The 14,948-nt window shown below is 43.5% G+C and overlaps 1 protein-coding gene across 11 annotated transcripts in view; it reads right to left on the bottom strand.

The window, feature by feature from the left end:
• CADM1 (cell adhesion molecule 1) overlaps positions 1-14,948 on the bottom strand; it is a 146,455-nt gene that overhangs the window by 26,291 nt on the left and 105,216 nt on the right. For 6 of the 11 annotated variants that reach the window (XM_015884135.2, XM_015884134.2, XM_015884141.2 and 3 more), the window contains exons 6-8: positions 7,553-7,652; positions 4,174-4,346; positions 648-719 (exon numbers count right to left, since the gene is read on the bottom strand). In XM_015884135.2, coding sequence (XP_015739621.1) covers positions 648-719; positions 4,174-4,346; positions 7,553-7,652 — 345 coding nt within the window. The remainder of the gene's footprint in view (positions 1-647; positions 720-4,173; positions 4,347-7,552; positions 7,653-14,948) is intronic. The other 5 variants (XM_015884138.2, XM_015884140.2, XM_015884142.2 and 2 more) reach the window with 1 other exon arrangement.

Genomic DNA, 14,948 nt, shown 5'->3' on the forward strand with positions numbered 1-14,948 from the left:
AAATAGAGGGGTCTGGTGATCAGCCGGTTGGTTTTGTTCATCTTTTCTTACCAGACAGGCAAAAAACTCAACGTTCTTAAAGGCAGCTCCTCAAAAAGGCTCCGACAGAGACTTTCTGACTCAATAAAAAATGCCTGGTGGGATTTGTTTTTGTTGTGGGAGGGTGAGGTACGCAGCTTAATACAGAAACAGACGAAACACCGATGCATGACAGAAAGCATCTCCAGTCACACTAGGTGAATTAAATCACTCAAGACCATAGTTGACGCTTCCAAGTAATTAAGTGCTCTGAAATTGGTACTGATGGGGTTGAGGGTAAAAACGATTCCTGGTACAAACCTAGTTCTAAGGCTGTTTTACATCCTGCATTTGGAAGTACCCAGTATGAGCCACCAGTAACTGAATCGAAAGCTCTTTCTGACATGGCGATTTTCATGCTTCAGAAACACCTGCAGTAAAGATGCCCCAACTTGAACTGCCAGATTAGGATTCACACAGTGGGTGCATTTGAGGGTAAAAAAAATAAAAAAGAGGAATGAAAATCAAGTGATTGGTTTGTTGTTTTTCCCCAGGCTTCAAGCTCTGCTTACATACATAAAAGACAATAAACATTCAGGACATTTCCAATGGTTATGAAGGTACCATACCTGTGATGGTGGTAGGGATGGTGGTGGTAGTGGTGGTGGTTGTTGTGGGAGGAGGGATAGTTGTGGGGGGATCTGGATAAAATATAAAAAGGAAAATAATAAAAAAGCAAATTAAGAAAAAACAAGCAGAACACAACAGCGATCAATAATGATCAGAGAAAAAACAAGGACGCTAAGAAGCAGCATGGCTCTTGGGTGCCCTTCCTCCTCTAAAACCAGATGGGGAACTTCCAGCTGGCTTTAAAGACTAAAGGCCAGATCCTCAGCAGCTGGACGTCACCCCTTGCTCAGCCCACATCAAGGGAGCAAAGTGTGGACAGTCCAGATGGAGAACCTGGCCCAGAAACTCTCCCCCTTTTTGCCTCTTACAACGCTCAACGAAATAAAAACCAAATAAAACCCAGCATAAATTAGTCAATGAGAGAGAGAGAGAAAAATGGAATGGGAAAGCTGTAAGAAAAATAAACTGCACACTTTCCACAACAACAACAACAAAAAAGAACAGTTTACATGTACAAAGAAAGACACAGTGGTGCTTTGTTGTTTGTCTACATATACATCTGAAATCCAGGTGGGAGGTTTGTGTGAGGGGCCCTGCTGTGCTTAACAGACTAAATATCAACAGCACACCAATATATCTCACTTTTTTTTTCCCAGGGCTGTTAACTTCACTATTCTTCCTCTATGAATACACGTCAGCAGGATGTTAAAAACTATTTCAAAGATAGTAATAAATACAAAGAAATGAAAACATCATTACTGAATATCCATTTCACCGAGATCTTTTCACAGAAATGTCAGCATTTCTTCTGACAGTTTTATTTTAACGCTCTTGTTTTGGCTCGTAGCACACTGTTAATGAGAAACACAGATACGGAGATGCTTCTCTTTGTAACTAATAACCACTTCTCAGAGACACTTGACCTGCTCAGACTCAAACGCTGCCGCTCTTCCCAGTATTTATACTACGTACGTGGGCACATCCTCATCAAAACTATTGGGCAGGAGGAGGAAGATATGAGAAGATGTAAAAGGAAAAAATATGTATCAATGCCCAGATGATCAAACTGAATGCGCTAAGTAGTTGGGAAGACTTTGAACTACGGATTCATTCTGCAATAATAGAGCATGAAACATTTCATAGGCTTTTGATTTTAGGTTTTCTCTATAGCACGTCAGCTTTCCATCACTAACACATCTGCTACTCTTTTATCTCCAAGAAAGCTCTCAGATTCCCTAATTAATACATCTGAACTTTAATTACGTGCTGTACCTTTATTGTATTCTGCACAACTTCCTGAAAGTTAAGAGACATTACCTTGGAGTTCGCTCCACTGTGGAGACAGCTAAAAGAAAGCGGTCATTTATGCTGAGAGCCATTTTGTCCTGCTCCTACATTCCAAGTATCCCAATCCCCATGCTTATGCTGGAAAACCTCCTCATCTTCCAAGGCCCAAGATGCTGTCACGTCTCCATAGGATTGAAGGGAGAAAGACCCTGCCCTTCCAGCAAGCCAGCACCGGTGGCTGAACCCAGCTCATCCCCCAAACTGCACTGGGGATGATGCTGTGCAGCAGGCTTTCCCTTAATAAATGCTAAAAAATGACTGTGTGCTAATTGTGTCAGAAGCTTCTAGAAAATGCAGCTACCCACAGGGAGGAAAAGCGTGAAAGGAACGTGTGACAGTGCAATTAGATATCCTTACACCATGAGGAAGGTGTGCGAAGCACGGATCAGCAGCAGTTCTTTTACAAGCCCTTTGTTGCTGGCAATCGTTTGCACTTAATACCATTGAAGTGTAGGTGTGTTCTTTTGGTGTGGAGACTAAATCAGCCCTACCTGTCCTGGAGTGCATCCCCCACAAAGGGGATGGGAGCTGGGGACAAGCAGTGAGCACATCTTCCTGCTGGCTTTCACTCTACACCTAGAGAGGCATACAGACTCCATAGCCCATATATTATTCACTGTCTTCCAGGTGCCAAATGCAGCAGAGTCTGGAGAAGTGCGTACTTTCCACTGACACATGGAGGGAGACCAGCAGCTCCTCTCCAGGCTCAACACAGCAATGCTGGTTTCTTTTTGTTTTCCTTAAAGTTCTATTCCAGAGGGCTTCAGATGATGATCACAGCCCAATCATTTCCATTACAACAGCAGCTCTGGATTTCTCCTACCTAAACTCAGGGCTGAAGTTGTTCTTTATGCTGAGTCGTAGTGGAGCAAAGCCAAACATGCAGGAACAGGACATGGTGGGATGCAAAACCATTACTTGGCTGTGAGCTCCTGACAAACCATGAGATGCCCTCCCACATGCTACAGCATCTGATGGATACCTGAACTGCAGTCCACAAGTTAACATCCCCTGGGAAGATTTAAATTCCTCTTGGGAACTTAACTTTCAGACAGGGAAAGCACTGCACATTGGAGTCTTTCAGAGCTACAGACACCAGAAAACTACCTGCATGCTACAGTACAGGAGTACAGGAGTCCAATTTCAGCACACAGCTATGAGGTTTGATGTAGGGTTCATTCTCTGGGCACGTCTCTTAAACTGGGCCTAAATCTGGTCCCATGCCAGTGGTGGTGTTAGGCTCCCCACTAATTAATGGCATCAGAGGGAATACAAGAGAATTTGGGCTGCAGAGCTTCCAGAAGCTATTGCACAGAATGAGCTTCAAACCAAAGCACGTTACTGTCCCATCCGAATACCCGGCAATACCCAGCACAAGCTCAGCTCCGCCATTTAGTAACCAATCTAACAGGTAAGGTTCACATATGCAGCCCAGGGGAATTCTTGGTAATTAAAGTAAGCGATCACTCTTCAAGTGCCTTCTGAATCTCCATTATATGCAGCACCTCGTGACAGGAGTACAACAAGGTTTAGAGCAATGGCAAAATAATGTAGAGGAACTGAGGAATTAAAGTAGGTACCTAATAGCACTTTAAAGAGAGGCTGAGACATGTTTTAGTGTCTGCTCAGCAGCCACGGATAGGCTTAAGACACCTCATTCCTCCTGTTTATTTACTGGTTTGCAATTACCGGGGGATGCTGGCTGACTCTTCAGTCATTTAACTCACTAATAAAAGACTGGGGGTGAAAAAAACAACCCAACCCTGTACCATTGCTGAAGACACTGAAAAAGGTACTACAGAAAGGAGAAATGAATCATCAGAGAAGTCCTGCCAGGCTAGAGAACTTCCCAGTTCTCCCCATGCCTCTGTTCCAGCTTTGTTTCGGGCTCCATCTGACATCACGTGCCTTGGTGAGCCCCCAACAACAGCTCCAGAGATAGGAAGCGAATGGCTCTGCATCAGATGCACAACACCGAGAGTCACAGAAGCAAAAGAAACGCTTTTCCAGCCCCTAGCCCACCCCGGTTATCAGGTAGGTGTGTTGGGAAGCTATCTGTAATCCTTCCAGGAAGCAAAGAAAAAATAAGAGTTAACTTCTTTAAAAGCTTTCCGAGAGCAGCATGTTGCAATTACGTGTAAATGAGTCTAGAAGAACGGTGGTTTTTTTCTCACGTACCGTATACAAACAGCATGTAATCCGCATGTGATTTCCCCACCGCGTTTGAAGCCTCACAGCGGTATGTACCATTATCTGTTTTGTTTAGGTTACTAATGAGAAGGTTTGAACCAGACACTACAACGTGTTGAGGCATCTCATCATCTACTCTTAACCACCTCATGTCCGTAGGCCTACAGAGGAGGGAGAAAAAGAAATAAGCACATTACTATTTTCCTATGGTAAAGATGGCATCTTCAATAGTTCATCCACAGACAGAAAGCCCAAAACCAAGAAAAACTGTAAAGAAATAACACATGCTTTTTTTTCTTTTCTTTGCACTACTCAAGCCCAGATGCTGTCGGGCTTCCTCAATTTCAACTTATATTAACCCCACAGGAAACTGTATCCAGACCTTATATTTTCTGAAGACACTAATGCAAGCAGGAAGAAAGTTCATTAGTGGTTAATCAATTGCTTATTCAGTACATCTGAAATCTTTGAGGCCTATGGACTACATGTGCATCCATAGGGTGCTGAGAGCAGATCTGGACATGTGACAGAACAAGTACATTTGCATCGAGTTTGAACCACTCCACAAAGAGACGTGATAGACTCATTTACTTCAATTTTGGCTCTGCTGCTCAGTGAGAGCATTTTAGCTGCTAGCAAACAGGAGCACCTTTCTTCTCTCCCCAGTTCTGCTTCTCCCATTGGCAGCCTGCTTACTGCATCCTTTTACTTAATGGAACCAAAATTGAGCATCACGTTTGGATAATTTAGGGAATGAAATTAGCATGTTTTGTTAGAGCTGGTAAAGCCAGTAAGGAAAACAAACGCTGCAGGGCTTGGGGAGTTGTTATTGTTATTATTATTATTATTATTACTATGAAAATCTTTAAACAGCAGTAAGGATAGATCAGCTACTCCTCTGAGACAGCCCATACCAGCAAGAAATATAGAGAAGCTTTCAGAATGACTAAACACTGAGCTCTGGAGAAGGGGAGGTTTAAACAATAAACACATCCTTCAGATTGCCCATTTCCAAAGGCAAAGTCTGCAGGTCATATTTTGCTGGGAGCTGTTGAAGGTTCCAAAAGAGCTCGAGCTTATGGCAAACAGCTGTAATGAAGTCAAAGCTCTCCAGCTCTCAGCATTCCCAGCCACTCGACTGGAATGGCTGCTAGATTCAATACAACCCTTTGGTTGACATCTGATTTTGGACAAGGGGTAGGTGTGATCTTCCTTGTTCTTCTCCATCCCTGGAGGCACTCAAGGCCAGGGTGGATGAGGCTCTGGGCAGCCTGATTCAGTGGGTAGCAACCCTAGTCTTTAAGTTCCCTTCGAACCTAAGCACTTCTATGGCTCTACAATTCCCACCCACGGCAGGATGGGCACTTACTGCCGAGCACACCACTAATATGCCCATGACTGTGCAACAGCAGCTCCCAGGAGAGCTGTGCTTGCAGTTTTATCTCAGTGTTAAGGGAAAGATTTCTGATGCTTCTAGCTACAGTTTTCCAAGAGCTATTAGCAGTTTGGGAGCCCCAGGGCTTCACATGCTGTATGCGCTACACAGCAGCCTGCTTCTCCAAGAACTAAATATCCTAAAAGTGACAGTTTCACCATCTTCCTGCTCGTGTCATTGAGTTTTGTCGTGTTTTTCTTTTCGATTCTCTCATTTTGGGCAACAACAAAAGAGAAATTTCTGCTTTCTGGCTTTGTTTTTCCTTTATCTTCCCCCTTAGCCTAACGTTCGTGATGCAAAATGTTGCAGAGAAATGCTTTTTGTTTAACTGAAGAAACATCTCTGTTCATCCTAAACTGCTGCAAAGAGCTAAACACAGTATTTTTTTACTGTATATTTTCTTCTGCTCTGAGAGACATGGGCAAAAATTACTTGATAAGTAAATTCCTAGTGCATTACTAGCATCACCATAACATTAAGTGGCATAGCACCTGGGAGAGGTGTCTGTCTTAGTTAATGTGTGTATGCCTTATTCATAGCCTGAAAGGAAAAAAGGTAAGGAAGCCTATTCATCAAATTCCCAGATGATAACAAATGGGAGGAATTGCTGTTACCCATGAGAGGAGAAATGCAAAGGGGCTTTGACAGATTCTGAATGGGGAGTAGGGGATGTGCCAGCCTCTAATGTACAGGGAAGGAGGAATAAACAAAATCACCTAGGTGAGGTAGGAGACTACTGTGGAGGATGACAGTATCACAAGCCTTCTTGCTTCTGAGCTGCATAGGCCCTTCCCTGTCCCTGCCCACAGAAGCAGAACTGTCAAACTGGATGACTTCAAGTTAGACTACACCTGCAGTACTCTTCAGTTCTGGGCACGCTACCAAGGAGACGCTGACAGATTTCAGGGATGTTTGCAGAAATCTCATGGACATGATGAAAATAAAAAAGGATAGTAAATACTTGACAGCCATAAATCCAAGTGGAAGAGGAAGTATTGAAAACAACAACCAAAAAAAGTCAATGAAATTAAAATTAGAACAACAATGGAAGTGTGGAAAAAAATGTACCCTCCCTCGTCAGGAATTTCCTGATGCATAAATCTCTTATCTCAATATAAGAAAGCCTCAAGGGCATGGCAGAAGGAGAAAGGATAAAACTTGCATTTCATAGAAACAACACAGGTCACCAAAAATCGAGCATTATCATACAGTCAATACAAACAGAAAGACAGATTGCCTTACCTTACAGATCCATTCCACCTTTACAAGTGCTCAATTCTTTGGGCCATTCATACTTCTGCATACTTGCACCTTATTAGGATTCAACACACAGGCCACTGACCTTGCTTTTGCAGATTAATTGCAACCAATTGCCACCTACGCCATTCCCTGGGGAAGAGATGTACGGCTGCACAGTACCTGTGCTACTGCCTGTCCTTTCTGCACCAGAGGGCTTGCTCCTCTCCTGGGAGCTCTAAGAGCAAGAATTCCTCAGTCTCTTTTTTTATATTATATATATGTATATAGGAATAAATGCAAATCAAAATTGATGTCTTAATTTAAATTAATTTAGATCTGTGGGAGAAGTTGCCCATAGAGGCGGTGGTGCCCCATCCCTGCACACAGCCAAGGTCAGGCTGGACGGGGCTCTGAGCACTGCTGGAGCTGTGGTTGTCCCTGTGCACTGCACGGAGTGGCACTGGGCAGCCTCTGAGGGTCCCTTCCAACCCAAACCATAATGTGAATCTATGGGCAGTACGATCTCTGGTGCAGAAAGGATCTCTCCACTCTTTCATTTCATTGCATCGTCTTCGCAACAGAGAATGGTGTATTCAGTTTCTGCAATAGCAAAGGAGGCCGAAAACGCCCGCATGTTTTTTGGGGCACAGCTCCATCATGGCCTGGTCCATCCTTGGGCAGTTCCCAACTTACTGTGGTTTTCCATAAGCTGCGCACGTCAGTTCGAGCGGCTCCCCTTCTCTCGTGAGGCCTTGCACTGGGTAATTCTGAGAAACCCGCACTTGAGGCTTATCTGCATGACAAAAACATCATTTCATAAGTTTCCTTGTCAGACAGAATCCCGTTTCTACGCACCCAACACCAAAAGACACTCATCACCACCGCTCCTCTTGGCCCCCTCTATGCCGTTCGTCTAATCAGAACGTGAACTCGCTATTTGCTTCAAGACGGAGTGATTAGCACTGGGAAACGTGAGCAGATAGGAGATCTGCACCGACTCGAGCACCGCCATTCCCCAGGAAAGGCATTTTGCTGCACCAGAGTTTATCTCTGAACTCACTCAAGCTAAAAGGAACTCATTTGCCTTCATGCTAAGGTGAAACAGGAGATATCAGCAGTGCTCGGAATTGATATGTTTTATCGTGTATCATATATTACTGTATGACAACACCTTGTGTCCACGCATATTAATACATCGGGGCTTTACAAGAGATGCTTGTTAGAAACACAAAGAGGAATCGCAGCCACTGCTGCTTTTGTTTGAACAACCCAAGATTTTCGTTAGTCGAAACGAAGCTCTTCTAAATCCTAAAATAAACACAGAGAATTAAAGCATTCACAGTGAGGCAGCCAGCTCAAACACGCTGCAGCAAAACCCTGCAGGAGAAATAAAAGCCACAAAAACAACCACAACACGCTGGAGCCCGTGATTAAAAAAATTCATTGCCTCCTATAAGTGCAAAGCAGATTAAGAACGCAATCTGAGCTGTAGCTAAACTGCTATCAATGTTATCAATGCTACAGATGCCATTAGGCCGTGTGTATCTTTCAGGAGTTCACTCAACTGTAAGAAATAAAGGAAGGCAAAAACACACCAAATCAGTATGCATAAAGGTTGAAACAATTCAAACATTTCTCTTCCCTTTGAGAGTTCGCTGCTACCAAAAATATCAGCTTGCTGCGTTTTATTAACTGTGTTTAACTCATTAACGTGCGTCCTATGGAATAATGGAGATTAGGGAAAAAAATGCACGTCAGGATTTGACCAATTTAAACTCTCCTAATTTTCAGTAATGAAATAAGCTACACCAGTAAATCCTCTCCTGAGGTGATGCACCACAAACATTTTCTGAACAAATCCCATTACAGATGCTTCCTGCAGCCATGGAATCAAGGATTGCCTGCACATGGGTTGTGGTGTCACGGATGTGTGTTTCACATGAGGTACATAGTCCCAACTCCACTGGAAACATGAGACTGAAGGATGCCTTAAACACAAGCTGACACCCAATGGGTGATGCTAACATAACTAAGGGCCAATGCACAAGCCTGGTTGGATGAGATTGTCTCAGAGGTCTTTCCCAATCGTCATGATACTATGAAAGAGGAGAAAACCTTCTGAGCCCTGTTTACAAATGAACATATTGCATGGATGGAGGCCTTCTTGCATGGCATCCTGAGCTGAGAAAGCCACATGTAAGATCTGCTGCAGCTCGCCTCTTCTGCCTCTCCAATGAGATAAACATCCCTATTTCTAATGAGATGCTTAACAGCTGTCAATTACTTATGGAAATCAAGAGGAATACACTGAAGGCTGACTGAGAATGAACTGTAAACTAAGCAGGCTCTTCCAAAACTACAAGAGCTGAGCCCCTCCATTCCAGCTTCCAGCCCCACAGTCTCCATTACTCAAATGAAAGAAGCAAAGTGAATCTATACCTCTTGGATTAACATACTGTAGGGATGGGGAAGAGAGATCTAGACTGGAGATAAGGAAGAAGGTTTGGCACTGAGGGCGATGAGGCACTGGCACAGGTTGCCTAGAGAGGCAGTGATGCCCCATCCCTGCACACAGCCAAGGTCAGGCTGGACGGGGCTCTGAGCACTGCTGGAGCTGTGGGTGTCCCTGTGTTGGGGGTCCCTTTCAACCCAAACCACTCTGTGATTCTATGTCACATATAAGCCTGGACTTCATTAACTCACAGTTTTACTTGCGAAGACAACAACACTCCCAATAGAGTCATCACAGTGAATGTCTCTTCTAAGCAGGACTCACCAACAAGCAAGTAATTACAGAAGGCACTTATGGAAATGGGAAGCACTTCAGAATGTTGAAAGATGGCCGGTCACTCCAGAGAACTGATATTTTAATTAGGCATGTGGTATACAGGGAAAATTCCACCTTCTTTGACCAAGGATTTGGGACAGACTGTGTGTCTCTTTTCTCTTAAGGACATAAATAATCTTTAATTCTACTTCTGCTGCTAAAACCAAGTCAGTACTTATTTTTCTTCAGATTATGGACTCTTAAGTAAAGCTCTGTAAAATGCCAGATCCTGAGCTCAGCTCAGATGACATTTAGCAGCCAACACCAGCATCTTGTGATGGTTTTCAAGACCTGTACCAATGGTTTGCCACCTATTAACCACTCCGTTAAAAAAGGCCACGTTCCAGTAGTGACATCTGTGGTAGTACAACGTGGGGCAATGACCATCTCAGACAGCACTCCAGGGCACAGGCAACAGCAGAACTTTTACTACCAAATGTACCAAAATTGCCTGAAATCCTCAATGTGGAACTTCATAATATCACAATGCAGGATTAATACATACAAATAAATGCTTGCATCTGTGATTCTGAGCCACAATACACTACATTGGCAGCCAATTAGATGTAACAACCTCAAGCTATTTCCTAGTATGCCTATTTCTAGTGGCTTAAAAAAAAAAAAACACAAACCCAAACCCTAGTAATTTAATAAGGCACCTTTATTAAGCTAAATTCATTCAAAACCTATGAGTGATATACAAGGTTAAATACCAGCAGTCTAAAGGTTACGCTGTAGCAGCAACCAATTTGAAAAACTTATTACAAAACCATTCTGCATTTGATGAGATTTCTTTTACAACACACGCATTGTGTGCCTCAAAGACAACCGAAAAGCAGCCTTCAGAGAGGCAACAGCACTCTCTGCTCCTTGCCTGGCCCATCAATTATGGAGTGCATGAGCCCAAACCTCTCAGTCTCCCATATTCCAGAAGGCAACCAGGAAAGGAAAAATAACAGAGTGATGGAATCATGAAGGATGGAAAAGACCTCTAAGATCACCCAGTCTACCCATCCACCACTACTGCCCATTAAATCATGTCCTTATGCACTATACCTGCACTTTCCTTGAAGACCTCCAGTAGATGGTGACTGGGCAGCCTATGCCAATGCTCAACTGCTTTTTCAGAGAAGAAATGCTTCCTAACATGCAACCTGTACTCAGCACACTTTCCCCACGACTACTGTGCTATCAATCCCTTACAGCAGAGTTGGACTAAGGTTCTTCCTATGTCCATGGCTGTCAAGTTCCTTTCACTGTTCTCCTTAATCCAATCTTCCAGCAGGACTTCTATCAAGTCTGCACACCAAGACGTGTGCAAGACTCCAGGACTGGACTCACTGGCACAGCAGGGAAAAACCATCACCTCCATCTCCTTGCTTCACGCACACAGGAAAGTGCTGGGTCTTCCAAGCTGGTTTTTCTGCTGAAAGCTTCTGCTGCAGCGTTCCAACCATCCCATTTCCCAAGATGCAGTTACAGGGATACAGGCTGCACCCACTTTCCAGAGTTTTAAAGTGCTGTGGTTCAGAAATCACCCAGACACTCAAGTCATTCTGCATATGCCTTGACTCTTTTTATTATTAACTGTTAGGCAGTTTTCTGCCATCAGCAAAGATTATTAACGGCGATTTTTTTTGATTATTATTATTTTTAAAGAACTTCTAAATGAGTCATGGGAGCACTGAAGAGCATCAGGCTAAGCACCCAGGCCAGTGCATTTACTCTAAAAATACCATCGCTTGCTGATTACTCCCTAATGACTATTCTTTGAGATCTGCCAGTTAGTGATTTCTTAATCCATTTAAATGTGCGCTCCATCGATTATGCCTAGATCTCATTAATCAGTCAGGATATCATGTAATACAGAGTTCAGCATCTTACAAAAGCCTAAGCCCATTATTTCTACCCATTTACTTTCATCAGGCAGACCTATGATCTCAAAGACAGGCGAGCTCGTCACATCAAGAAGTGACACCAGACTGATTGGGACAGCCTGATCCCAGCACAGCCCAATTCCAGCTCTGCTGTGTGGGTCTGGGACACCAGGGCTGGCCACAGTCTTCATGCCATCCCCTCATGGCTCCTTTGGTCAACAGGTACCTCCATTTCAAGAAACATGGAGATAGGGCACTGAGGGACATGGTTAGGAGTCCTCAACCTCAATGGTTCTTTGATTCTATTTCTGCCTTCATCGTAACGTACCAACTGAAGGAAGGCAGCCAAGTTTTGCTGAGAACATTTATCTCGTTTGTAAGAGGACTAAACCCAACGGCATCACCACAGGAGGCAGCACATCTCTCTGCAGGCACTAAGTGCTGCATGGTAACAGCATGGGTTTCTCCAATTGCCAAGCCCGTGGTTGAATTCCCACACACTGCAGCCCACAAGGATGCTAATGCATATTAGATCTGACTCCTACATGGAAATATGACCTTAAATAAAAGGATGGTTTACTTGGGAAATGCAAGGAGGCAGGTGAATGATGGTTATGCTCTTGCCCTCATGTCTCCCGTGTGAAACGCAATCAGAATACGCTTAACGAGGAAAATGTGTGCAGTAAATTTGTGTGGCTGTACCCAGTAATTCCACTGCTACAAGCTGCAAAACAGAAACGACATCACACTTGAGGTGGATGTTCTTTGGGGCCACGCCAGTCATCTCCAAGTTGAATCATCACACTCCAGCAGCTCCTGGTCCTCCAGCAATCTCAGAGTGATACGGCTCCTACGATGCAGCAATCTGTCCACTCCAAGCACAAAAACTGCACTGAAACAGTCATTAATACCACAGTTAAAACATTCTGCAAAGCATTTCTTCAGCGGGAAAGGTGCCTCTCTGAACTCAGCCGACTCCTAACGTTCACCAACTACCAAGAGTGACAAAGCAGCCAACCCTCCCTGGCCCACACCATCACCAAACTGCAGCTGAACACACACATCATTAAGTAACGATGTGACGATCCGTGGTCAGTTCCTCCATGGCAGACAAGGACAGGTTTCTTATCACCATCCTGTTTGCCAACTGAGAAAATTGCGAGATGGATTCTTTCAATGATTCAGCTGAAAATTCTCTTGCCTGTGCTATAAAATGAGGCAGAGGATCCAAGTCTTAAAATCCATTTGGTGATTACTGAATTAATTCTCCAAGTGCGCCTCTTTGCAGAAATGGATGACAGATGGTGTTCTCAGGAGATGGATCCTGCAGGTCAAGCAGAGTTTTTGCCCACTTTAGGTAATTCTGGCTTCAAAATTACCCAGAATACGTTTTAGTGCCCATTTGAAGAAAGATGGTTATTTTTCAGAGATCCTCAGCTCTGCTTTGTTCTGTGTCCCAAACCAACAACCTGCGTTGTCTATAGAAATGGCAGTAATAAACCACTCTCCAAATCTGTCTCCTGGCAGTTTCTATATTTCGCAGTGCTCACACGCTAGGGAGTGTTCGGCAGAAACACATCTTTCAATATTAAATGAAGTCAGAGTTGTTGACATCCATACACAGGTTGAGATGAACCGTCACCTTAATCCCAACATCAAGCAGGTTTGCTTATCAGGAATGAAGTCAGACAGAGCACAGACCTGCCAAACCAGGTCTTTCTCCCCACTCTAATAGGGGCAGAACCACCTCTGACATCAATGGCCAGGACCTGACTCTTAGGGTCTGCACCCCAATAGAGTTCCATGCTCTGGCACACCCAGAGTAACAGGAGGCTGTGTTGTACCTGCACATTCCTATTCTGAATATTTAGCTGCACGCTCCTGCTGAACACTTCCAAAATGCAACGTCCAGGCTGTGCTGTGTGCTTTTCATTCCCAACAACGCTCCTCTGAGAAAACCTTATTAATGAGCTTGCAAACGAGCACCCAACTGGGAAATGTCACAAACAAGAGTGGCTAATGCCCCAGAAAATCAAATAACTGAACACTTGGCTGATTGTGGTGCTTTTCATATTTATAAAAAGAGAAAGGGAAAAAAAAAAATAAAGAAAGAAAAAGAAAGCTTTAAATCAAAGTTTCTGAAGAGGTCAACACCTCACTGAACAAAACAACTCATTTATTCATTTTAAGAAACCTCCAGATGATAAATTACATTGATGTTAATCACTTCACTGCATACTATGCAATTAATATTTGTACTCGATAGAAATATAAGGATTACTGAAGATGTGACAGCATACATATATGGTTGATTTTTAACATAATTGGGTGCAAAGCATTCTCCCATCGTAACAGCAGAGGCCGTAACAGATTCCTTTGGTGCATATGTTAGAAGTGCACTCATAGTTACTAAAAATAATATAGAACATGCAATTCATTATACTGTCAAGCAGTGAAAAGAAGAGAAGAGAAGAGAAGAGAAGAGAAGAGAAGAGAAGAGAAGAGAAGAGAAGAGAAGAGAAAAAGAGAAATAAAGAGAAAAAGATGGAAGTAGAAGGGAGGAGAGAAGAGAAAGGAGAAGAACAGAGTTCAAATCAGGACTTCCGACGATCAACATAAGGCATAAAGAAAAGTACCACAAAAGCTGAACTTAAATGTTTCAGAGGTATCTGGTTCCATTTAATTCTTTAATGATATTTTAATGCATTTTGGTGGCGGTTTCATTTCCCTTCTAAAAAAATTACGCGGGTGGGTCGGACGTGGCGGGCTGCGGAGGGCTCGCGCTCCTCCCCGCCCCCGGCTCAACACGGCTGGTGCCTGGTCCCCCCTCATTGAATGATCGAATCACAAAAGGAAAAGCAACTTGTGCCCAACTCAACATATATTTCCAAGCCAACACCATACAACATATTGCAGCCATCCACTGCAAAGGGCTGCGTGCTCACTGGCTATTAATCAAGCATGAAAGTGTTGTTGTTACTGTGAGTACACGGCGCTATCTGTCAAACTCTGTTTGCTTTTAAAAAGCATTACCAGGAGATTTTTTCATAAATATTACAGAATGCTTTGTTTGCAGAGATTTCTTTTTTAATAACACACTCGGCGTTCATAGGGAAACATTTATCTCAAAGCTTCACAAAGGGCCAGGCTGTGCCACATTACATATGCAATAAATAGCTTACTCCCTGAGTAGGACAAGTTAATACTCAGCATGAATACGTCTTAGTCATCATTCTGCTGACTACAGTAAAACATCCCCTCCCTGCACCCCAGTACACGCACTGCTCAGATTCGGGTGAAGCTGCTATTCATTTTCTTCAGCTTTAGCTTATGGGACAGTAATGAATTACCAGGATGTACTATGGAACCTTATCAGATCATGCAA

This window comes from Coturnix japonica, chromosome 24 (genome assembly GCF_001577835.2).
Source record: "Coturnix japonica isolate 7356 chromosome 24, Coturnix japonica 2.1, whole genome shotgun sequence".
NCBI lineage: Eukaryota > Metazoa > Chordata > Aves > Galliformes > Phasianidae > Coturnix > Coturnix japonica.